Here is a 24,514-nt window from a genome sequence, read left to right on the forward strand (position 1 = left end):
ATTATAAGTATAGTTTGAACGTAATTAGTGTTTTGCATTGCTGAAACTTAGTATGGGCCAGAAAGAGCAGAGAAAGAAGCAACTAACACTTGATGCTCACTGCCTCTCAGGGCTAGTGGATCAAAGGGCAGAGAATCTATCCCACAACTTACCCTTTCTCAGCAGACTTGCCCTTTATAGCAGGCATGACAGTGTATGTCTAAAGAAAACCAAGTTTTGGGATCAGGTTAGGCTCACTACTTTCTTTTCTTGCAATGTCCCTAACAGTTTTGGAGGACATGGAGTTTTGTAGTGACCTGAGCATAAATGGTATAAATTGGCTCTTAAAACTTTCAGCACTTTCTGTACATTCTTAACTATTGTAATTGACAGAATGTGTTTTAAAAATAAATTAATAAAATAAATGACTATTTTGCAAAAGGGAGCTCACTGAACTAGAATTGTAGCATACTCTTTTCTAATGGTCAATTCCAATATCAACAGCTTGAATGGCATGAAAGATCTGTAGGTAGTGTGCTAGGTGATAGTTAGCCTACTTGATGCTAGTCAAAGGCCCTGAAGCTGTTTAGTAGATCCAGCATATTAGAGAAATCATTAACTCTCTGGAAATTCAGGTTTGTTCCCATGCATAACTTGAAATTTAGCTGCATGGCCTTAGTCTCTTCAGAAGAAGCTTGTATTCATGATGCCTAGTGAACTTTTGACTCTAATGAATATCTTCCAAGTCTAATGGAGTGGTGTGAAATGTCAGTTTAACTTGTAAACAAACAACCCCCCATACACCTTACAGAGGATACAAGGCTTAATGGTTTGACAAGTCAACCTAACAGCCTACCTGACAATTCTGAACAACAAAGTCTTAGCACAGAATCTACTTAATTAGCTTCTGTTTCCATGTACTTGGAAAGATGATCCATCACTAGCGGATGTTGCAGCAGGGCAAAGATTAGCATTAGGGCAGCATGTGAGTATGGCTGTGACTTTAATACAAATTAAAACATGATCGTGTCCTGCAGAGATACTATGGATAGCGTGAAACAGAGTGCTGCGTTATGCTTGCTACGTCTATATCGAACTTCTCCTGATCTTGTCCCCATGGGAGACTGGACGTCCAGGGTGGTACATCTGCTCAATGACCAGCACTTGGTAAGTTAGTTTATTTCTCTTTCTTGGGCCTGTTTTGTTTAGAGTTTAGTAGCTATTAAATACATAATGAATGTATTCCCTTTTGAGTCTTTTAAGTAAGTTAGTGGGTGGCTGTTTTCTTCAGGATTGGAGTTAGAGATGAAAGAAGGTGGTTGTTATTGTAACTAATGTGTTTTTCTGATAGAGCCTTGTTATATTAGGCTTGTCAATATAAGTGTAATATGCATAAGCTTTTCCTTCTTTGCTTTGACTGTAAATAAATTAATCTTGTGCTTTATCATAAATCATATGTGTAGGTATAATGTTAACAATTTCCAGGCTCCTCTGAAGATTAGAGCTGTACTGAAAATACAAAATCTTCTTTGGTAGTGCTTAGACTTCCTGGTTGTGCAGTCTCCAAGCAGTCATTTTTATCCTGTTTGTTCAAAAAAACCCAACAACTATTGTTTTTAATGAGAGCCTATTTTTCCCCATCCAGTTACCTTACAAATATAAGGATACTTAGACTTGCAAAACAGTAATAGGAGTACTCTAGTCTGCAGTGATATCATGTGAAGTATATAAAATGAGATATATGCTCACAATTACAAAACAATAGTTTTATTTACTATATGTAACATGTTAAAAGTTATTTTGACTGTTTTAGTAATTTTATTTTATAAAATATATTCCACAAATCACATTCTGCTTGTCAGATTTCTTTCCTGGATGATCTGCCGTGTGGGTTTTTTTTTTTTCCTTCTATATAAGAAATAATTCAAGTGAAAGATGCTTTTAATTAGGACCATCTTAAACTGTTACAAGACTGAACTGTAGACATTGTTCTCTTTCCAGGGTGTGGTTACTGCAGCTACAAGTCTGATTACCACTTTGGCACAGAAGAACCCAGAAGAGTTCAAAACTTCAGTCTCCTTGGCAGTGTCAAGATTAAGCAGAGTAAGTCTAATGTTAACCCTGATAAAACTTTATTATTTAACTTGTTCAGCTCTCTAGGTCACCGTAGTTTACTGATGATTATTTACTAAGTTTTCTAGGTCAGATTAACCTGCTGTTAAAAAGGAGGATCATGCTCTCTATCCATGTACACATACAGCTAGTTTACTTAGCCCATTTTAATATTTGTGGCTTACAGTGATGGAAAAATATATTAACTTACACAAACTTTTCTTAGATGAGGATTACACCAAAAGTCTGTGTAGCTGGGCAGTGTCACCTGCTCCTGGTACTGTCACTGCTCCAAGAACCCCCACAAGTGCATTTGAGACTTTTGTCCTTGTTTTGTTACTGTAACAGTGAAGAGTAATTGGATCAAGCATTAATGCTTGAGCTCCCAAAAACACAGACCATACTTTTAGTTTAGTTTTTAATTAGTTTAATATAAACTACATACAAGATTATCGGTCATCTTTCTGATGGCTTTAAGTAATACCTCTTTTAAGGTATTACTTAACAGGTGAATTTTAGGCCTCAGTTTATGCAGTTTAAGATCCAGAATTACATGTGTTTTGGAGAAGTTTAATTTCATTTTGGATAGGAGGACTTTTATTTCTTAAAAGCCAGAGAATTGAGGGAATTGAATAATTGTTTAAGGGAAATGAATAACTGTTTCATAATGCAACAGCAACCATCAAGTGAAATGTCTTTGAGCAAAGCTAGTGCCAGACTTGTGCTTACTGTGTTAAGATGTGTGTTGGGGAGGTATGTGTTGGGAAATCTGTGAAGTCATTTTGCTGAAGCCCAATGTAGTCCTTGTCACATTTCAATAGGTATAAAAACCTCTTCTGTAAATGCAAACTGTTTATTGTTGGAGAATATTATGAGAAGTAATGGATCCTTCTGCTTTAACGTCAATCTATCAGTAATTCTCCTATTTAAAGATTCAGTAATCACCTATATCAATGGCCTGTGAGGTTTAACAATACTCTAAAATTCCTTTTTTGTAAAAACACAGAATGATTAGAGGAGTGGAAGGGTAGAGGTAACACCCTGGACTACTAGATCTATAGAACTGAATTCTTCTGATTAGAGAACTTGACAGAGTTTTGACAGTATGAAAACTTGAACCTAGGCTCAAACATTACCAGCGGCATAGTTCTATAAACCTCCATCAAAGGTGATCTACAGTGCTCCTTCTTCTTTTGGTTGCTTCTATCAATTGCAAATCACTTGAAACTGCAGTAGCTGTTTATCTGTGCTATCTGCTTATTTTACAGATTGTAACCTCTGCATCAACAGATCTTCAAGACTATACTTACTACTTTGTTCCTGCTCCTTGGTTATCTGTGAAACTTCTGAGGCTGTTACAGTGCTATCCACCTCCAGGTAATGCACAAACCGTAACAGTGGTCACCTCTCACACAGTGCATCATATCAAGAACCACTTTGGTGGTGTGTGAAAATAACTTGGAGTGTAATCACTGTGTCTTAGGGTATGAATATTGACACTTGTACTTCAGGAGTTTCAGTTTGTTCAAATGACTATTGCAGCTGGACTGCAAGATGCGTTTTGATTTGATACTCTAGTCTAAGACACCTAGCTCTTTGAATTATGTTGTAAGTGTTTAATGTTGTGTAGTGTTATCAATGATTTTAAAGTCTTGAAATATATTACATTGCAGACGATGTTTGGCTTTTCTTCTTGCCCTGGTAGAAACGTGGCTTAGACTTCTCTGTTAAATGTACATTGGGGAGAGTGAACTGCTTAACACATAATTATTGCCTCAGCTTATTCTCAAAGCTTAGCGGGTGGAAGGCCTAAAGTAGGGGTTGGGGTGTTGAGCAAAATGAAGTTGTCCAACAGCTTGTTCTTCTCCAGAAGACCCTGCGGTACGTGGTCGTCTCACAGAATGCCTGGAAACTATCCTTAACAAAGCTCAGGAGCCACCAAAATCTAAGAAAGTGCAACACTCGAATGCCAAGAATGCTGTGCTGTTTGAGGCAATAAGCTTAATAATACATCATGACAGGTGAGCAGTGAGAATATTTTTATTACAACAGTATTTTCTTTTATTTTAATGGAAAAATGGAAAATTGCTTCATCTTAAATATTAAACAGACTTTTACTTAAAGGAAAAATTGTTGTATGAAATTGCTTGCCAGGTTGCAACATCAGCTGCAGCACTTGAGTTGAAAAGTATTAATGTACTATGTCACTGCTAGCATTTTGTTTATTGCTGTTTCTTGTTCTTTCTGGTATTAAGTTTTGTGTTGTGACCCACAACTCTTATCTAATAGAGATGATCTTACAGTATCTGAATTTTAACTTCACCAGTAAGTTATTCTAGCAGACACTTTTTAAGGCACTTAAGAAACTTGCACTGCAGAAACAGTGTTCTTTACCTGATGTTCTTGTATCTGTTGCTTTTAACCCTTTCACTTTCTCTCCTATTCTGTGCAGTGAGCCAAATCTACTAGTCCGCGCCTGTAACCAGCTAGGTCAGTTCTTGCAGCACCGAGAAACTAATTTGCGTTACCTAGCACTGGAAAGCATGTGCACGCTTGCCAGCTCTGAATTCTCACATGAGGCTGTGAAAACACACATAGAAACAGTTATCAATGCATTGAAGGTAAATATTAAGTATACTGTCTATTTTTAAGTATAATCCTTGTATCCTACTCCTTCTCCCTCTTCATTAAGGCTAGTAATACTTGGGGATTAAATGAGTTATATCTAGAAACTTGCTCTAATTCTTTTTAATTCTGCAAAATTATCCTGTGCTTATAGCAATAAAAGTTACCTTTAAATTTACATTATGCTGGTGGATCTGATGCTTGTTGCTGAGGCTCCAGAATGTTATAAGGATGATGTACTGGAGACTGAAGACGCATGAGTATCTTTAAAGAGTCAAAATTCAAAACAGAGTGCTCATGCAGACCTTGTCTGTTGCTATCTTTACTGATAAAAACAGACATTATCCTTTCACTGCAACAGCTTGTGGGAAGCAGTAGAGTAGGTCATCAGCTTTCTCTACAAAACCCCATATATATATATATATTTTTTTTCTCCACATTCCAGAAGCCATAAAGCTGTATAGCTAGCAGAAATTGAAACAGGAAGATTTATTGGCACCTGTTTTTGCTTGGCAATGCAGAACGCTTCAGTGTTTACGTGTTATGTTTCCTTCCAAACTTGTACTATAGCACATTAATACATTTGTCTAACCTTAAAGCATGTATCTCTGTTGCGTTTCAGCTGAGCTTCTCTTGATTTGAGGCAAGTTCAGTGCTGAAGCTCCAGGTAGCTAGTTGTCCATCACCCTGATGATTATGACCATCTTAGCTGGTTCTTAATTTGTCTCTGACAAGTGGTGCAGGTTATCCTATTTAGAGTACACCACGAGCTTGTGAATCCTTGGAGTGCAGTATTGGAGTTGAAGCTCTTCCATGCTCTAAGCATTTGTCTGCATTTGAATGTGTAAATGTAAACAATACCTTATGGGTTTTTTCTTTCCATTTTTATTTTTTTAAAGACTAAATGTTTTGCTAAATGTTTTGTGAAACCAGTTAGCTCTCTGAGTCTCCAGGGACCTCTTCCTAGGTGACTAGAAGTGGAAATAACATGAGAAACTTGTAGCTCATGTCAAGGGAATGTTAACATTTTGAAAAACTTCATTCTGTCTCTGAAAGCTTATTAAAAGGCACTTGTTCTAAATTTGACTATGAAAAATAAAATGTGGAGGTGTAATGTTTTTGGTAAGCTGCACATTCTTTCCAAATGTGAAATCATCTTGACCTTCTGCTGTGTCCTTTTGCAGACTGAAAGAGATGTGAGTGTACGACAGAGAGCTGTAGATCTGCTGTATGCTATGTGTGACCGAAGCAATGCTCAACAGATTGTGGCTGAAATGCTGAATTATTTGGAGACTGCTGATTATTCCATTAGGGAAGAAATTGTGAGATATTTGTATTTCCTCTTTTTGTGTGTGCTCCTTTTTGTTTTAATCTGGCTTTGACACCTATTGAGTCTGTGATAGAAATTCCTTCAAGATGGGGATTAAAAAAAAAGAAATAAGGGTTGTATCTAGTAATGATGTGTTTGTTTAGGTTAAAATAATAATATGAAAAGACTCTGAAATCGGGAAATTTAAAAAATAACTTGGCTTTTTTTTTTTTTTGCATAGGCGGTGAAGTGAATTTTTAGTGCTCTGGAAAAAAAATAGTCTCTAGTTCTACTGAGCTATGTCTTATCTCTAGACAACTACTTTTTGTTTCGAAACTTAGAATGATAAATACTTATTTTTGTATGTAGGATTTTAAGCTGTGTGCCGTGAGAACTTTCCCCTAGTCTAAGGATTCCCAGGAGCTCTGACTTAGATGATGAGTTAAAAGGGAGGAATGTTGTCTGCCTCCTTTCTCCCAGCAGAAAAAAATGCAAAAGATAAAATATGCAGTAAGTGACATTCACAGAAGTGTGGCAATAGTCTGTATTTACAGTCACTTCAGTAATCTTCTTAGTTGGGACTAAATTGCTGCAAGTCCTTGATCAAATTAGCATAGAGTAAAAAGTTACTTGATTTAGCTGTTACGCTGTCTTTTGGCAGTTGGCAAGTTACACTGGCTTTGCAGATAACATCAATTTCCTTCTGTTAACTTACCTAAAGGAACTGGCTAGTTTGGTTGCAACCTCGTTCAAATGATGTGTTTAGTCTCTTCCTGCTGTTGACACTTTGCTGCAGATTTTGACCTGTTCTGAAATGGCAACGAATTTAGTGATTCTGATGTGTCTCATCTAGTGTGAGCACCGACATTTTTTTAAAGTATTAGTGTTCTCTCAGTGGTGGTTTATATGCTTTTAGAGCAAAGAATAGTTTTGTTAGCTTTTTCTTGATCACTTAAGTCTGTCACTCTTCAACTCTATACTACTTGCAGGGTGCTCTAATGTACCATGTTATGTGGTGTTAGGAGGCAATTTCTGCCTCTTAGCATCATCTTTCACCTCAGCTTTGGGAGCAAGTGAACTAGACACAGATGAAATAGATGTTTCTGGGTTTCTCTTAGAGTTCACAGCATATTTAAAAGTTGATCTCTATTCACAGCTTATAGAATCACAGCATTTAGAACCCAGAAGATTGACAAGCTTCTGCTGTCTTGTCATCTGTGTTTGTTCAGGTGCTGAAAGTTGCAATTCTAGCTGAGAAGTATGCAGTGGATTATACCTGGTATGTGGATACCATCTTGAATCTGATTCGCATCGCTGGTGACTATGTCAGTGAAGAAGTATGGTACCGTGTTATTCAGATTGTCATTAACAGGGATGATGTTCAAGGGTATGCAGCAAAGACTGTTTTTGAGGTAAGAATAATTCTTTTGCGTTGCATTTTGAATTGGTTTGGAACTGAAGCAAATGTGTAGTCTTAGCAGCTGTGTGCATTCCCTCTTAGGAAAGAATAAAGAAATCTGCTTGTGAATTATTTGGAGAAAAATACGGCTGGAGCTTTAAGTATAGCATCCTAGACTTTTTTCTTTGTGTGTTTTTTTTTTGTTGTTGTTGTTTTTAGTGAATATCTTGGTAAGGAAATGGCATTATTTGGAAAATTAACAAAACCTAAAATAAAAATAGGAGACTCTACAAATATTTTCAGTTTTATGTGCTGTAGGAATCCAAGCACTCAAAATAACTTGGTGATCCTTGTAGACTGTATGCCCATTCCAGTTGTTCACGATATCGTACAAGTGGAATCTTAACTGTTAAGGTAAACTTTTCAAAATGGCAGACCTTATTGCTCTGACTCTACTTGGATTCTTCAGATGGGCTTTCAACTTGGTCATTTTTGCTGAATGCTTAAAGTGACCTATCTCTCTTGCCTTCGTAGTTAAAAAGACAGTATTTACATCTTTGACAACTTTAGCACATTCCTACAAGAATCAAATTAAACATACTGGCATACTTTTGACTCTCCTAAAGATGTTAGGAAGTTCCAGGTGGTTGTATCTGTCCTCAGAAGTTCACAGTACTGCTAAGTGAGCTTTAAGAATTCTCTTGAGTTAGTAACACTTATGTTAGGTATGACTTGGCTTGCTAAATCTTTGCCTATCTTATAGGAAAATTTCCACTGTATCTATGCATAATTTGTTCTCTACCTCTTAGACTTATGATCTGCTGTTCTAAGAAAGTACACCAGGAAACTGGGCATGGGAGTGGCAGGTGAAATAAATCTTTTTGACATATTACAAATTAATGACCATCTATTGATATTTTCTACAGGCCCTTCAAGCTCCAGCATGCCATGAGAATCTTGTAAAAGTAGGTGGCTACATCTTGGGAGAATTTGGAAATCTGATAGCAGGTGATCCAAGGTCAAGGTAAAATGTCTTTTAAAGAAGATCTCTAATTATTCATTTGGATTAATAATAGCTCCTTTGTAAAGAATTACTGTCTGTTTAATGCTCTTAAGAAGAGCTCTTAAAAAGATGTTTTGGCACTTGATAGTAATGCATTAAGAATTATCATTACTGTGAAAATTAAACAAGTTATTTCCCCTCTCTCCTCTCATCTTTTAAGTCCACTCATCCAGTTCAACTTGCTGCACTCCAAGTTTCATCTGTGTAGTGTTCCTACCCGAGCTCTGCTTCTGTCTACCTATATCAAGTTTGTGAACCTGTTTCCAGAAATCAAAACTACAATTCAGGATGTGTTGCGCAGTGACAGTCAGCTTAAGAATGCCGATGTTGAGCTGCAGCAGAGAGCTGTTGAATATCTGAGGCTCAGTACCATTGCCAGTACTGATATATTGGTAGGTGTAGTATTTTCTTTTTATTGTGTGTTTTGTTGTTTATTATGGAGAAATCTTTAGCTATGTGAATTTAAAATCCGTTAATGGATCTTCTGTCAATGAATACAATTTCAATAAGCCATAGGTGATTGCTCCAAAACTTCATTTAAATTTAGGAATCATAAAGTGGCTGGGGTTTTTTTATTATTTTTTTCTTATCTATGAGTTTAGCTGCAGATATCTTTTACTTAGAGCTAAGAATAAAAGTTGTTTTTCTGGTAGCAAAGTAAGTTAATGCATGTTAATGCAAACTTGGTGAAAGCTGGAATAGTGTGAAGCCCTGCAGTGTTAGTGCATGAAAGTCTGAGGCCTTATATTCTGAGGGCTTTCAGTAGCTTCATGTTTCTCTGTAATATGTTAGCTAGGTAGCTGCAGCTTTGAAATTGGAGCTCTTAACTGTTGTAGATGCAGAGTTTTGTGTCCCTGCACAGTTCATGTTGCTGAAGTGCTGAGCTCTGGCCTGAGGGAAGCCTATGTGCTTATAGAGGATCTTGCCATAGTGTTGTAGTGTTCAAATGACAGGCGTCCTGTCTTTAACTGGAGTGGTTTGTGGGCTTTCAGAGGAAGGTTGGGAACACCTCTTTGGGTATATCTCTAAGGAGCAGATGAACATACAAGTATGCATGACTTTTAGTGAAGCATATGAAGCTGGGCTTGTTGTCTCAATGAAGTGAGATGTTGAAGTGTGGAAGTAGATAATATCTTAAAAGAACATGTACACTAAAGCCATGTAAAGGTAGAACCTGTAAGATACAGTACTGCATGTTGACATGAGGAGAATAGTGAGAGCTGTGTGGTGGGGCCTTGTATATTAGTAATTTTCCTCTTTCTCTAGAGATTTGACTAGTGCTTCAAAGATGGAATTATTGGATCAAGCCTTTAAAGTCTAAAATCTCTTCCTGTCATTGAATCGCTAATCATTGTGCATTGCTTTGCTCTGCAACATTTGAAAAGTTAATGGAAGCTCTTTGAGGGTTGCAAAAATAAAGATGTTAAAGGGTTATTTATGCTATGTTAAAGTGAATACATGACTCAAAACTAGATGGAATAGGACTGTCACTTACAGGCCCAGCTTGTTTAGTCTTTCTGCATAAGATAATGTGTGGGTTTTTTTTTTTTTTTTCCCAATATAACTAGTATACTTCTTCTGTGATTAGGCTACAGTGCTAGAAGAAATGCCTCCCTTTCCAGAGAGAGAGTCTTCTATCCTGGCTAAGCTCAAGAAGAAGAAGGGACCTGGCACAGTTACTGACCTGGAAGAGATCAAAAAGGAGAGGAGTTCTGATATGAATGGAAGTGCTGAACCTGCCTCTGTCAATGCCAGCGCTGTTGTGAGTTTAAAAACTCTTCTTATTTCAGCAGTTCACAAGGTGTGGAAGCGAAGAGGGAATTGCATCAGTAGAGGGAATTGCACTGGGCTTAAATATAAGACTGTCCCCTTTTGGTATAAAGGGGAACCTGTAGCTGCTTTCCCTGCACACTGTATTGAGCTTTGCTTGGGAGAACTTACCTATGGTATATAAATGGGGAAGAATTATCTGCACTCTGGAAAAAAAAAAAAAAATCCCTTTTTATACTGTTCCACTGAGAAATGTTGCTGCAGTCTTAGAAATGGGCATGTCTTTCCTCTGAATAATTTGCAGTGAAGGTGAATTGTAAAATGAACATATTTGAAAGGAGCATTTTGAGTTTCTGTTCTTACGCTTCTTCTAGTATGATATTTTTTCACTTTGTTTCTGGTTCTTGTTTTCACTAGAAGTGAACAGCACTTTAGTGCAGGTGCCCATCAACTATAGTGATGAGGTTATATAAGCTTACTTAACACAGTAGTTTTGAGTTCCATTGTGGTAGACAGTGCTGCTGTCTTGTTTAACTGCAACTTCTCACTTGGCCAACTAAGGCTGGAGGGATGAACCACTGCCCTAACAAAATACTTAAGTTTTTGATTTTAATAACAAGAATAACTTAGTATTACGGTTGAGATAGAGTAGTATATTACTTAAGAGGAGAAGTGCCTTGGCACATTCCATACTTTTTAACTTTGTCCTTTAATCTTGTCAGTGCTCTATCTGGGAGTTCCTGTACACAATAACCTTGAGGTGACTTGCATTTCCATGAGCTACTTAAGCTGTTTGTTGCAAGTCTAAAATTATATTCTTTATCTTGTAAGATAATATCTTGATTATTTTAGACTTAGCACCTAATGCGCAAACACTTTGGCTACCACCAGTCTATGCCTTGTTCTTGTATGTGACTCAGGAATGCCTGGGTTGGTTAGGCCTCTGATGGTACCTTTGCTCTGCTTGAGGAAAGACCTTCTTAAAAGTCTCATGTCTACCTTTACTGCTTGTGGTCTTAAATTAAGCACAAGCTCTGCTTTTCAGAGGCTTTGTTTTTATTTAACTTCTAGATGGTTATAATTCAAATGGGAGGGGGAAAGAACTTAAATTGAAACACAAAGCAGTAACTGCATTTATAAAGTCTTCCCTTGTCTACCCTGCCCTTGATGGAGGAGGAAAGAATTTGCCACAGCTTAGGTTACCCAGCAAAAGACAGCTCTGTCTTAGTCTTTTTGTAGTTTAATTCTGAAGTGTCTTGTCTTCCCTAGTCTACTCCTTCTCCGTCTGCGGATCTGCTGGGTCTGGGTGCAGCCCCTCTTACCAACTCAGCTCCCCCGCCCGCCTCTAGCGGTAGCCTGCTCGTGGACGTGTTCTCAGATTCCGCTTCGGCAGTCGCACCTCTCGCTCCTGGTTCTGATGACAACTTTGCCAGGTAATTGAGAATGAAACACCCTGTAAGGTCTCTGGGGAGGTATTTGCCTGCTAAATTGGGCTTAGAGAAGAGAATGCATCAAACTAATAACTTTCAGTTTTCTTCCAGCTACATGAATACATTCCTGGGTGGTAGTTCTGGAGCAGAAGAGGTGTTCTTGTTCTTGACCTCTTTATGCTGGATATGTTATCTTCATTGAAACCTTTGCTGTTGCAAAACTGAGTCTGTGATAGCGAGCCTAAGGATATTAGTCACACAGTCTTGCCTAGCTTTCCTTCTGGTTTTGCTTGTTAAAATAAACCACTCGTGCATCTCAGCAATACATGGTAAATTTGGGGGTTATCTGGCCCTACATGAGTACATTGTTGTTGTATATTGTTTCTTGTTTCCACAAAGCATTCTTGCATTTCCTCGCTTACAGCAAACTTGCACCGGATCAGTGGGCTGGGTTGTTCCTAGCTAAATATATAAAGATTTGTGCTCCAGTTTCAAGAAATACTTTCATTGCTCTGCTACTGTCTGACAGACTGTCTAAAAAGAAAAAGGAAAAAAAAACTTTTCTTTTCTTAGGATGAAGGAGAGGGAGATTTGATTAAAATTGTCTTTTTGTGTAGATTGCCAGCTGTAATATCAGGCATAGTGTGTTATTAGTCCTTTAATACGAAACAGCCTGTGGCTATGCTCAAATGTCACTTGGCTAAAATTTTGGAAGTAAATAGAATTGAATGACAATGACATCTTTCAAAATCTTTCTTCCTATTGGCCAACGAACATAATATTATCAAGGATATCACATCATGATGTGATGATGCGCTTACTGGGCGTCTTAATATAAGAGGTGTGGTTAGTGAAAGCAATCTGCCTGGACCACGTTGCATTTCATCAGAATTTTGTACAAGGCCAGACACTGTTGCAGGTTTGCAGTGATTAAAACTCAATCCTCCTTTTCTCTTGAAAAGCAGTAAGTGTTGTTTTATTGTGCTGCACAGTACCAAAATTTTAAGAAACGTGTGCACTTGTTAGAGCTTTTTAAAACTCTGATATTCTTAAAAAAAAAAAAATCTGACTAGTAGCTTCATAAGAAAGTTACTTAAACTGAGTTTCCTCTTGCTGCAGAGGAAAGTCTAGCGTTGTCCAACTTTGGTTCATCTGTGCAAGATGAAACACTCCTTCAGCTGTACTGCCAAGTTGCCTTCTATAGTTTCCTGCTGCTTTTCTAGTGCTGTTGTCATTTTTGCTTCTAATGTGTTACTTGGCTTAGTCATACACCATGTGCCCATGTACTGTTGCCTACGCTTTAAATATTTTGTGGTTTCTTTTTAAGAACAGACTGTGCAGTCATCATGAGAAATTCCATTAATGTAGATGAGATCTGTTTCAAATGCAGGTTTGAAGTGGTTAATATACACCTCCATTTATGGTTTTGAACTAAACTGTCACAAATAATTAAATGCCTAAAAGGATTTGGTGAAGAGGTATAAACTTAAGCTGCTGAATGTCTTCAGCATCTCCTGTCCTCAGGAGGAATTCCTGGTTCCTAATAGTCATGAAGTGGGGTGGGGGAAAGAAAGTAATCACTTAATGCCTAAAACCTTTCCAGGTATACTCAGCTAGGGCAGCTAATAAACTTCTCATGCATTAAATTCTCACAAGTACCATTTTTTTGAGGAAGGAGGTAAAGGAAATAACTAAGCACTAAGCTGTCTTTACTAACTCCTGCTATCTCTGTCGCTACCGCCTTTCTTCCTTTGTGCTGCCTGAACTAGCCCTGACCTGGCTTCATCTGAGGTAGTTTCTGAGGAACCAGCTGATACTGTGCATGATGCTGATGAGCTTTTTCACAAGTAAGCAACACTAAAACCTTGCAAGGCTGGGCAAATTCCAGAATATAGTTACAGGAGAGAGAGGAGAGGAAGGAAAAAAAAAATTGTGTGCATTAACGTAATGCTAGTAGAATTGGGCAGAAACATGTATATGTACATGTATTAGACTTCTCGTGAGCAGAACACTTCTGTAAATGCTGTGCGTTGTATGGCACACTCATGAATCCACAGCTTAGAGTTGCCCGTTAACAGTCATTGCTGTCACACACTACTCTTAAATGAAACATTTTTGGAAACTCTAGTTGTGTAATAAGCTTTGCAACTCTTTGCAAATACAGACAACTGTTTTAAAAGGGGTAAGAGTTTACCAAAATTTACTGATATTTGCAAGCATGTCTTTGTGTAGTGCTGTGTATGGAAAAGGCTAATATTCGTTGACCACCTCTTCTGCTTTTAAGTGAAGGGTAGGAGGACTACAGTACCTGCAGAATGGGCTTGCTCTTTCAAAATTAAAATAAAAACCCACACCTGACAAGTCAACATACATGATAGAGTTGATGAAAGAACTTCTCTTATATTTAAACAGAGCTTAGTGAGTTCCAGAAGTTGCCAAAAATAAGAGAATAGTCTGTTGCCTAGTCTTTTTTAGTGTGTGTCTATAGCATATTGTGGCTTCCTCCATAGTTTCTCAGGTATCCTGTTGAATAGAAACTCAGTTACTTTAGTGTGCTACAATTGGTGGTTTTAATTCTAAAATGCATTCATCTTTTAACTCTGCAATTTTCTGCAAAGGCCTTTCCCGCAGACTGATGCTCTTTAGGTTAACCAGTCTTCATCCTCTGTGTAAACCCTGAGTTTTGTGGTTTTGAACACTTCTAATCTGTCTCAATTAAAATGCACCTTGCCTTTTTTTTCCTCTAGGTTTGTGTGTAAAAATAATGGAGTCCTATTTGAAAATCAGTTGCTACAAATTGGGCTGAAGTCTGAATTTCGACAGAACCTGGGTAAGAGCTTTGAGTCAGAGTAGTTACCTTATTTGTGCATCAACTTCATTGTCAACATGATACTGAGCATAAGGCTGACTTTTCAGCTGCTTTAAAACTGGAGTCTGATTTCAGGCCCAACTGTCTTGAGAGCTTCTGTTTGCAGCTTCTGTGTGGGATCTTGTTTTCTTTAACTTTTCAGCTGCTGTTGGCAGCTGAGATGAGAGTGTAGGTGGTACTGTGAGTTCTAGTTGTTACTGCCTCGTTGTAGGGCTGATACTGCTGGGGTTATAAGTGACCTCTCTTTTGAGTGTATCTATTTTACAGTACAGCTTTTCCTAACCATAGGGTATAGAATGTATTTCAAGCATGTTTCTAACAAAACATTAATGCACAGGATACTTCAAGTGTCTGATAAAGGGCTGGGAGTAGATCATGCTCCAGAACAAGGAGCTCTTCTTTTATGTGTGAGGGTTTTCTTTTGATTTTTTTTTTCAGACTTAGGAAAGGAGGAAAAAAAAAAAGCTCCTAGTGATTTAAAGACTTCCACAGGTTATTTTAGTGCCGGTGTGACAGCTACAGTGGAAACAGGTTAATGGTTTATTTCCATACTAGCTCATTTTGAGCTGTGACTATCTCAGCAAGACGAGCACTATATTTTTATGCAACACTTCTGCTCCTTAACATTTTAAATGGAAGTAGGTTAAAACTTGAAGTACACGTTGAAGAGGCCTTTCAGTGCAGGCTCCTGTAGGTTGATATAGTAGAACATATTCTTGTGTGTGTATGTGCTGCGTATATAAAAATATATAAGCAGGTATTGTCTGATATGCAGTGTCTGTATATGAGATGTATATGCCATGTCTCTTATTGGATAAATAAATCATGTTCTTTTACTATGTTCTTTCCAAGAAACTTCTTTAAAAACCGAAGAGATTTGTGATGACTACTTTCTCTCTTGCTTTCTCATGTGTTTATATTATAATTTTTTTTCTTTAGGACGTATGTTCATATTCTATGGCAATAAGACATCAACTCAGTTCCTGAATTTTACTCCAACAGTAATCTGCTCGGACGACCTTCAGTCAAATATCCTTAAATATAATAACATTTTTCCGTTTTTTTGTTTTCTTTTTCTGATTTCTTTTTGTTTGTTTGTTTTTAACCTTTAAGCAACACAAAAATGCATTAAAGCTGCTAGATCAAGTTTTGGTGTTCTCAAACATGAAGAGAAAAGCAATTTACTGAATAGCTTATTTTTCTTTTTTCCCTCAAAGAAAAAGAAGTCTTTAGCAGAAATATAAGATTTTTCTTTTTAGAGCTCTGGTTAGAGGGACAGCTTTAACTGCTGAATTAAGAATATATTATTCTGAATGAATAAATATGTAGCAAAACTATGTAGCTTTATCCACTGAAGTAAAGTAGCAGAGGCATAGGGCTGGTGTCCTTCCAGGCCTGCATCAGCACAGGACTTTGAAAGGGAGGTAGAGGAGTATGTGTGCACAGGCATGTCAGTACCTTAAAATAACTTCTTGTGGGGGTGTTTTTGCACTTAACACTTGCTATTGACTATTTAGGATTTCTGGAAGAGCATGTCATCTAGCTTGTTTCACTCAAAGCATCACTGTAACATTTGGATCAAAATATGATAGTATTGGAGTTTTTATTTTAAAGTTGTGACTTTCATGCCTTTTTGATGGGATCCTTTATCAAGCATATTCGTATAATGAGAAGTGTGACAGCCTATTCCTTCTTGATGTGTCAACAGGAAAAGAAAATATTGTACAAAAAGGAGCTTTGAATTTGAGTGGAGAACCAGCAGATGCAATATTAATACCTTTATATAATTTGACAATAGGAACAACAGGTTTTTTTAATTACAAGCTTATTGATTGCTTTCCTTAACTATACCTCATGCCTGAATCTCCAGACAAAACCTGTTGACCCCACAGTGGATGGAGGTGCACAAGTGCAGCAGGTTGTGAACATTGAGTGTGTGTCAGACTTTATGGAAGCACCAATCCTGAACATTCAGTTCAGGTAAAACACAGTACTTTAAAATTGCTGAATTAATTGCGTCAATGTTGAAGTTGGCCTGGGCTTCTGACTGGTACATGGGTTAGGACTGCAAAATCAAAAGCGTTAATCTTGGCAAGTAACTTTCCTGAGAACTTGATCTAGCAAAGCTTTAATATACAGAGGGCTGTTCTGTTGCTGTAGCCTGAGCTGAAGGTTTTTTGATCGGTGTATTTTCACAAGAATGTATCTTTGCCCCTTTGCCAGGTGCTATCTAAAGGGATAAGTACCTGTGTTGAAACAGAGTGGTGTCCTTATGAGAAGCTGTACTAGTTGGTCATCACATTTAGATAGAGCAGATAAAATCGTGTAATGGTGAATTAAAATTTATAGTTTGGAAATCACATGATGTATGATTTCTGAGTTAAGACAGCTGATAATACTTTTTAATCAGCAAGCAACTATACCTTCATATTTACCCTCAGTGTCTTGGTTGATATGCCCTGGGACTGCTAACAGTTTTGCCTGCCTGCCTCATTTGCTGTCTCTTCTGCATACAGGTATGGTGGGACATTTCAAAATCTTTCAGTAAAGTTGCCCATCACACTCAATAAGTTTTTTCAGCCTACAGAGATGTCTTCTCAAGACTTCTTCCAGCGTTGGAAACAACTGAGCAAGTAAGACCCTACATATGCTTGGGCTTGAGGTTTCTGGGGTGGGTCAAAGAGAAGAGATTTACTGTGAATGGGGTGCTAGTGCAGCACCCCATTCTGTCCTTAAAGCCTGCAGGTTAGAGCCTCCCCAATGCAAGTAGTACTGACAGCTGTTAAGCAATGCCATGAGTTACATGGTAATCCAAAACATTCATCTGTGCCTTGCCTTGCAGTCCTAAACAAGAAGTACAGAATATCTTTAAAGCGAAACACCCAATGGATGCAGAGATCACAAAAGCAAAGGTGGGTAGCAGCATGGCATTTCTAAGTCATGGTATAAAGGTGGTGGCATAAGCAGCTGTTGCCCGTCGTATGTGGCACTTGGCTCATGCTTTTAAGCAGTGAGTCTGTGGTAGAACCAGCCTTTGGCAGGCTGAGTTGGTTGGATTGTTTCTTAGTATGGCTTGAGCTTTGACAGCAAGTGAAAACTTTCAGCAATATATGAAGGTGTGAATTCCGTGCTTGAAGTTTGAAGTATCTTCTGCTTTCATTTGTACCAGGTTTGTGCTGATTTCAAAAGAAAACAACATAATATTGTGATCTCTTTGTAAACCTGGCTGCCTTCAGTAGAACAGAGACAATGAGAGTAAGGCAAGGAAATGTGTATTGTAACTATGCAGAGGAGAATTTGAGTCTCATCAAAATTATTTTAGTTCTTTTCCAAGGAATCTTTTATTTCAGGAACAGTTCAAAATCAGGAGTCCTCATAAAGGCTTCCTTTGTAATAGAATTGGTATTAGGTAGTTGCTGAAGTTCTTTAATTTCTTGAACGCTTCAAATGAAAATTAAGGAATCTTCTACTTTCCTGTTTGTGGCTGTGCTGGGATAGACTGTCACTTCCATTAGTGATCGAGGTTACTTGGACTGCCACTGTCCTTGTGTTCTCGCTACCTCTAAAAATCTTCTGGGTTTCCTTGACAGATAATTGGCTTTGGATCTGCCCTGCTTGAAGAGGTAGATCCCAATCCTGCTAACTTTGTTGGTGCTGGTATCATACATACAAAAACTACTCAGATTGGATGTTTGCTGCGTCTTGAACCCAACCTGCAGGCACAGGTATCTGGTTTGGTATCTATAGCTTAAATAAAAGTTCTTGTATACACTAGGTAAGCAGATGTGTATGAAAATTCTGAGGTGTTTTAGAATCACTATTGCAATAGCTAATTGTGACTGCAGACTCACGAGGAGATTAAAATTTAGCAGATGGTCCTGGCCTAGTTCAGTAAGCTACTTTTCTGCTGTAATTCTTTTCCTGTTGTAAAAGGTCACTGTGTTATTCTAGTCTGTCCACAGAGTGTAGTCTTCTCTTAAAGGTTGGAAATAGCTAGGTTTTTCCTTTAATATACCTTGGTCAAGGTTAAGTACAATTCTGTCTGTTAGTGGAAGATTGCTGTGGCTAAAAGAAAACACATGGACAGAAAGCTGATAATTTCTTTCCTCAGACTTCTTGATAGAGCTTTAATCTGAGCTCATTGAGGCTGTCTTGTCTCATATGGCAGCACCCTTTGCTTATAAAAATAAGCTTTGGGTGATGAGTCTCCTGTTTTTTGATCAAATAGCGATAAAGAGTGGACTATTCAAAAAAACTTCCTCGCTTTAAAGGCTTCTAAAACAAATCTTGAGCATCACTTCACTGTTAAAAGCTGAGAAATAGTAAAAAATCTTTTCTGTTCTTTCAGCAAGAGATTAAAGCCCTACTTTAGCCTGTACTTTGAAAGATCTGTATTATTTGATAACTGGCTGCTTTTGAATATTTTAATTTGAGGTCATTTCCTACTGAATCTAATCAAGTCAAGTGGTGACTGGTTACCTGTGCAGTTCATTTAACACGAAACTATGCTTTATGTTTTTTTCAGATGTATAGGCTCACACTACGAACAAGTAAAGAAGCTGTATCTCAGAGATTATGTGAATTGCTGTCAGAACAATTTTAATATTAACCATGTCATTGTTTTGTTTTCCCATTTATATCATTGTTATCATACTGCAAATAAATGTCTTGTACATCACTGTCTGAGTACTGCAATGTTAACCAATACCAGCTCCCTGCCTTAATAGGACTTGTCCCTTGTTTGAAATTAAGACTATAAAATGAACAGTATGGGGAAATGGCTTTTTCTATTAAAAATGGCTTTTGTATCTGTTACATGGAGGGTGGGAGAGCTGCTTTGTGCTCCGTTTGGCAGAGGTCAGGCTTCTTGTATACGTTTTAAAGGGAAAGAAACTAGTTAGATGTGATAACTGAGGATTTCAGCTGGAAGTGGCCAGTAACTTTCTGCCTTAGCATCTTTAATAGGTGCTCCCTCTGCTCTGAGCTAAAAGAAACCAGTGTGATGCAGCTCAGTAAGATGAATTTGCCTGTTAATGTAAAGCCAAAATGACCGAGAGCAATGAAGTCAAGAGTCGGCTTCTTGTTGCATGGCTTCTGTTTTAGCTGAATTTGTAAATGTTTGAAAACATTGCCACAAGTTTTGGATGGGATGAAATGGATTACAAGATGTATTTGAATCTGGTCTAAATGAGCACTTACGCTAAATGTCACTTTTTTGTTGTTGTTGCACGTGAAAAATACCACAGGACCAAACTCTTAAATTAATAATCTTGTAATCCTTTACACATTTTCTTCTAGCTTTTGAAAAGTGGGTAGAACGTAAAGGCTGTTCTTAATCTTTCTGCTCATCTGAAGGAATGAGATGAGCTTCTATGGCAGGTGGTGAACCAGTACTTACTTGTTCATTATTAGTCAAAAAGAGGTTAAATACCTGTTTTGTGGTTTCTGTTTCCATCAGATTTAGCAAAATAGCAGTCCCCATGATGTGCTATAACTAAATGCAGAGAGAATGGGTTCTGATCACTATGGTGTTGTGTAAAAAGAGGAAAGAAACAGGTCCTTGAAGGCTGTAAGATGTGCACTTTTTTGCAGACACAAACGTAAACAGGATTTTTTTCCCCCCCAGGGTATAGTCACAACAGAGCTCAGTTGGTTGAATAGCTGATACCTGAACAGTTTCTTGTCTGTCAGTGGTGATGAAAATAGCCCGTGTGGTGTAGGAGATTTGTGTTGATTTCCTCTAGATCAAGAGTAGAAAGGCTGAAAATGTTGAGCTTTTAATGGCTTTTACAACCAAAGCCTACATAGCTTTTCCATATCAGCCAGCAAACTCTTGGCAGCTTCTCTGCAGAAATACTTGGACATATCTTTGGTTTACATCCTTCAAGCCTTCAAATGCCCCAAGGGCTGCTAAAGCGAGGCAGGTGAGGCACCACAGTTAGAAACTGTGGGCAGTTATCAGCAGGGTAGTGCTGGCCAAGGTGAACGGAGAAGTCAGCTGCTGCCCACATTAAAAGCGAATCGTATTTCAAGACTCCCTGAAGGTTGTTTAAAAGGAAGCCTGTGACTGTCTCGCAGTGCATACAGCCAAGGTTGTCTGTGCAATGAAGAGTTCAAGTAATGGTGATGAAGTTGAAACAGCCCCTTTGAATGAGGTTCCTGTCACTGCCCAGTGCTTTCAGGAGACAGGATTTTGCATGGCTGAATGTGCCTTGCGCCCCCCGGCCCCGTGCTTTGAGTTACATGATGGAGCTGGATGGCTCTCATCTGGTTCCACGTAGGGCCGTTGATTGCACTTGAACACTAGTGACAAGTGAGGAGCAAAACTCTGGATGCCCTGACTGAAATCTTGTCTATAGACAAGGGGTTTCTGAAAGTTGTCTTGAGCAATTGGCTCTTCAGTAGCCTTTCAAGTAGCTAATGAAAGCTCAAGTCGCAGAAATTGCCTTTGAAAAAATCTCCGTGAGGGCTTCCTGCAGTCAGGTTGGGCAACTGAAAAAGTGCTGCGGAACTACCTTGTGCTTTTTGTCTTTGGGCCATGGTAGGTCCCTGTGGTAATGCCATGATCTTGTCCCCGTGCTATTGGCTGCTCTGTTGAAAGTCTGATGTGCACTAAGCTCTGCAAAAGGGAGTTTTAGCAGGGACGAAGAGCTGCTATTTTGTCTTTGTTTAAATCACATTGTACATCTGTCCCTCTGCAAACGTGCTCTCACTGAAGGGCACATTGAGACATGCTGTACTACTTTATTTCACTTCGCTTTGGTTCAAGCTGTGCTAAAATGTGCATTAAACATCAAGGAAGGGGGGCTAGGGGAAGTGTCTTCTGCGTGGTGGCTGTATCAAGCTTATGACTGTCCACACTTTGTGTTTGATGTCAGCTCAGTGAAGCCATGGGCAGAACAGCGAACAACCTAAGGACAAATACTTGATGACTTTCTTTTTTTTTGTGATTGATGGTTGATTTACCAAAGTGATGTATCCTTTCAAGCAGACAAAGTAACTTTCTGCAGTAAACAGTGTTATTGTTTTAAAGTACAGTATTTTCGGGCGTTGACATGTGAAAAATAACTGAATAGCAAGACATAGCATATGTGCATTCTTGACCTACACTCCAGTATGTAACATTTATGGTGATTGTCTTATTTGTATAAAACAAAAGTTCTGTCAAATTAAGTGGAGAATTTTCATATAGAAGACTATATATTAGACAATATATTCATCAGAACATGTGAAGATTAAATAAATGATTAGAACAGTAATCAGCTTGTCCTTCTTTTTCTGGGGAAGTGGGAGAATAAAGAATGTGCATTGTGTGTTTTGATTTGTGCAAAATATAATGTTACAGAACAAATATAATGTTTTTGTTGCAGACTACTGCATTGTGTTTATTCTTACCTGGGCCACAGACTTCTTGTCCCCACAGAGTTGGTCTTTGTTCTGTGTTGTAATGTAGAATTCTACTGTTTCTTAGTAGAAAAGTCTTTCTTCCTATAGTCTTTAACACCAGCAGTGTGTGCCGTAACACATAGAATATCTTTTCCTACTTTTTTTTTCCTACATACAATTGCTGTGTTTGCACTTGCTCTTGGGACTTACTTCAAAGTGGTTTACTTGAATACAGTACTGTTGCTATTGTTTTTAGTCAAACAGTGGCGAATGAGTTAACACATTCAATTTCTTCTGCTTTATTTAAAAATCAAGTTTCTGTTATTGCACAGTGCGTAGGCAAGCTTTTAGCCTCTGGTTAAATATTGCCCTGAGCAAGGCCAGACCTTCTTGCATGTGGTCTTCCCTCCCATCCCCACTCACCCTTTTCCCTTCTGCCCCAGGATTAGGCACAATTTATTATTTCATGAAGTTCATTAGCCACTCCAGGTAGTTGCTCGGGAAGTCTCCTGGCAAGGCTAATCTTTATAATCAATACAGGAGAGAACTCCCAGCAATGAGCAGTCATTTACAAAGTGTTAACTGTTAAGTTGTAATCACAATTTAAAAAAAAAAAAAAAAGTCTGAGGCAATCTGTAGGTCTGGCTAATGTATGCAGTTGTCAAAGTCACAAACGCAGCCACCAAATACAGTAATTTCTGTAATGAGCCTTTTCCCAGGATTATCTGGATCTTGGCATGGTAGCTGGAGTTCCTTCTTTTGAAGTGTTAGTGGCATGCAGCAGCCACATACTGTGGTGACCAGCATGTTTTCAACATTCAACCTGTTTGGAAGAGAGGGAGGGAGGAGTTAGGACTTGTGTGTAGCCTTCTGGTCTTCACTTGGGATTTAATTATGTTATGCCCGTTCTTCAAGATTCAAGCGAGGGCCAGCACATGGCTGAGTAGTGTTACTGCCTGTGAGGTCAGCTGACAGTTAATAACTAATAACACTTGCACAGTTTTTGTTTCTGTAACAGGAATAAAGCACGTGTTAAATGATAGCTTGAATAAACAGAAAAGATTTAGATTCTCTTCCAATGGTACTGTTATTCTTACAGTAGCTTTTCTGGCCATGTTCAGCTACAAGTTTAAGAGCCACTGCCAGACTTGCTCCTATCTTATTTTTTTTTTTAGTCATCGGGAAGTTACATAAATATAGGCTTCAAAAACAGAATTTGGCTGGAAGTAATTCCCTTCAGCTGAGAGAACTATTGAACTCGTGGAGGAAAACTATTTGCTCTACAAATGGCAGTAAAGTGGAGAAAAGTCGGCATGGCTTCCATTAAAACAAACTTTTAATCACTACTTTCATAGTGATTCTGATAAATGCAGAGCCTAGAGGAGCTTTAACAGCGCTCTGGAGAACTCTTTTTGAGAAGAAGATACAAAGCTGATGGCTCTTTTCAGCTCAGGGACACCCGAGCTCCCTTTGAGAAGGTAAGGCTGTCTGCGTGAGCATTAAATTAATTATTATGCCTTCCCTTTCTTGAACATACTGTTTGACAAGATTACTGTGAATATCATAGCAGTTCTAACTCATTTTTTTTCCTTCCCAAATAAATGTTAGCTCTGCAATAGTGCTACTACTGAATTCAAGACTTGTTTTATTGAAGTTTTTGTTGTTTTGTTGGTTTTTTTGTTTTTTTTTTTATCCGAAAGTCCCTTAACAAGCAAGCAGAATGGCAAAAACTGAGACCCCGTACCCCTGCCCCATGTCTTTCCAGCAATGGAAAGAACACATATTTCTCTGGAGCGTAAATTTCTGCTTGCGCTATAAAGGACATTGGTAGTTAGCAAATAGTAATGCTTAAACACTGCGAAATAAATGAAACAATTGTAGCATCTATACTACAGAGGTTCTCAAATATCCTTACTTTGCTGAAGATGGACATGATCCTTCACATCGGACCAAAGTGACATTTACAGAACAGCCTTTGTAAGTTATTTTGTCTTCATATTCAACTTCTCTACAAATCTCTGTCAAATGTAAAAAGAAAAATAAAGAGAAATGTATCCTTTTTTTTAAGTGACCTTCTTGGATGACAGTATCACAGAAAACCCTTCCTATTGTATGACCTGAGTGGGATTGAGGGATAACTGACATCACAAAGCACTAGCACGGCAAAAAATATTACTAGGCATTGAATTGCATTAGATAAGAGGGGCTCAGGAGGGCAACTAAGAAAAAACAAGCAATTGGAAATGTGAAAGAGAAAGCGACTTCCCTTTAAGAAGGAAGGACTAAGTTATGTCCAGGAGGAAAAAAACTCCATAATCCACTCAGGAGAACATGGACGATAACTATTAAGCTTTAAATCTGTTGAAATAAAAGCTGGGTTTCTCTAGGGAAGGGAATGGGAGATAACTAAAGCATCTTGAAAAGAACAAGAAGTTGAGGGGAAACGTCTTGTGGACTTCAGGAAATTTTTCCATTATCTAAGTATTTCTGAGTTTTTTAATAGAATTGTTTTCCTAATAGCAGAGTAGCCTAGTGATAATTAAATGAATAAGAAAACTGCTTTATATGAGAA

General features: G+C 38.1%; 1 protein-coding gene across 3 annotated transcripts in view; it reads left to right on the forward strand.

The window, feature by feature from the left end:
* Window positions 1-21,690, forward strand: part of AP2A2 (adaptor related protein complex 2 subunit alpha 2) — a 44,183-nt gene extending 22,493 nt beyond the window's left edge. Inside the window, exons 5-23 of one of the 3 annotated variants that reach the window (XM_026048576.1) lie at window positions 1,017-1,146; window positions 1,981-2,082; window positions 3,360-3,468; window positions 3,962-4,112; window positions 4,544-4,712; window positions 5,901-6,038; window positions 7,255-7,437; window positions 8,351-8,448; window positions 8,648-8,879; window positions 10,076-10,249; window positions 11,527-11,690; window positions 13,457-13,534; window positions 14,435-14,517; window positions 15,496-15,585; window positions 16,413-16,536; window positions 17,073-17,189; window positions 17,399-17,468; window positions 18,147-18,281; window positions 19,082-21,690. In XM_026048576.1, coding sequence (XP_025904361.1) covers window positions 1,017-1,146; window positions 1,981-2,082; window positions 3,360-3,468; window positions 3,962-4,112; window positions 4,544-4,712; window positions 5,901-6,038; window positions 7,255-7,437; window positions 8,351-8,448; window positions 8,648-8,879; window positions 10,076-10,249; window positions 11,527-11,690; window positions 13,457-13,534; window positions 14,435-14,517; window positions 15,496-15,585; window positions 16,413-16,536; window positions 17,073-17,189; window positions 17,399-17,468; window positions 18,147-18,281; window positions 19,082-19,159 — 2,425 coding nt within the window. In that variant the 3' untranslated portion in view covers window positions 19,160-21,690. Of the gene's footprint in view, window positions 1-1,016; window positions 1,147-1,980; window positions 2,083-3,359; window positions 3,469-3,961; window positions 4,113-4,543; window positions 4,713-5,900; window positions 6,039-7,254; window positions 7,438-8,350; window positions 8,449-8,647; window positions 8,880-10,075; window positions 10,250-11,526; window positions 11,691-13,456; window positions 13,535-14,434; window positions 14,518-15,495; window positions 15,586-16,412; window positions 16,586-17,072; window positions 17,190-17,398; window positions 17,469-18,146; window positions 18,282-19,081 lie in introns of those variants that run through there. The other 2 variants (XM_026048577.1, XM_026048575.1) reach the window with 2 other exon arrangements.
* The last annotated feature ends 2,824 nt before the right edge of the window (window positions 21,691-24,514 follow it).

Source organism: Nothoprocta perdicaria, unplaced genomic scaffold (assembly GCF_003342845.1).
Source record: "Nothoprocta perdicaria isolate Ctin4 unplaced genomic scaffold, notPer1 scaffold_552, whole genome shotgun sequence".
Classification (NCBI taxonomy): domain Eukaryota; kingdom Metazoa; phylum Chordata; class Aves; order Tinamiformes; family Tinamidae; genus Nothoprocta; species Nothoprocta perdicaria.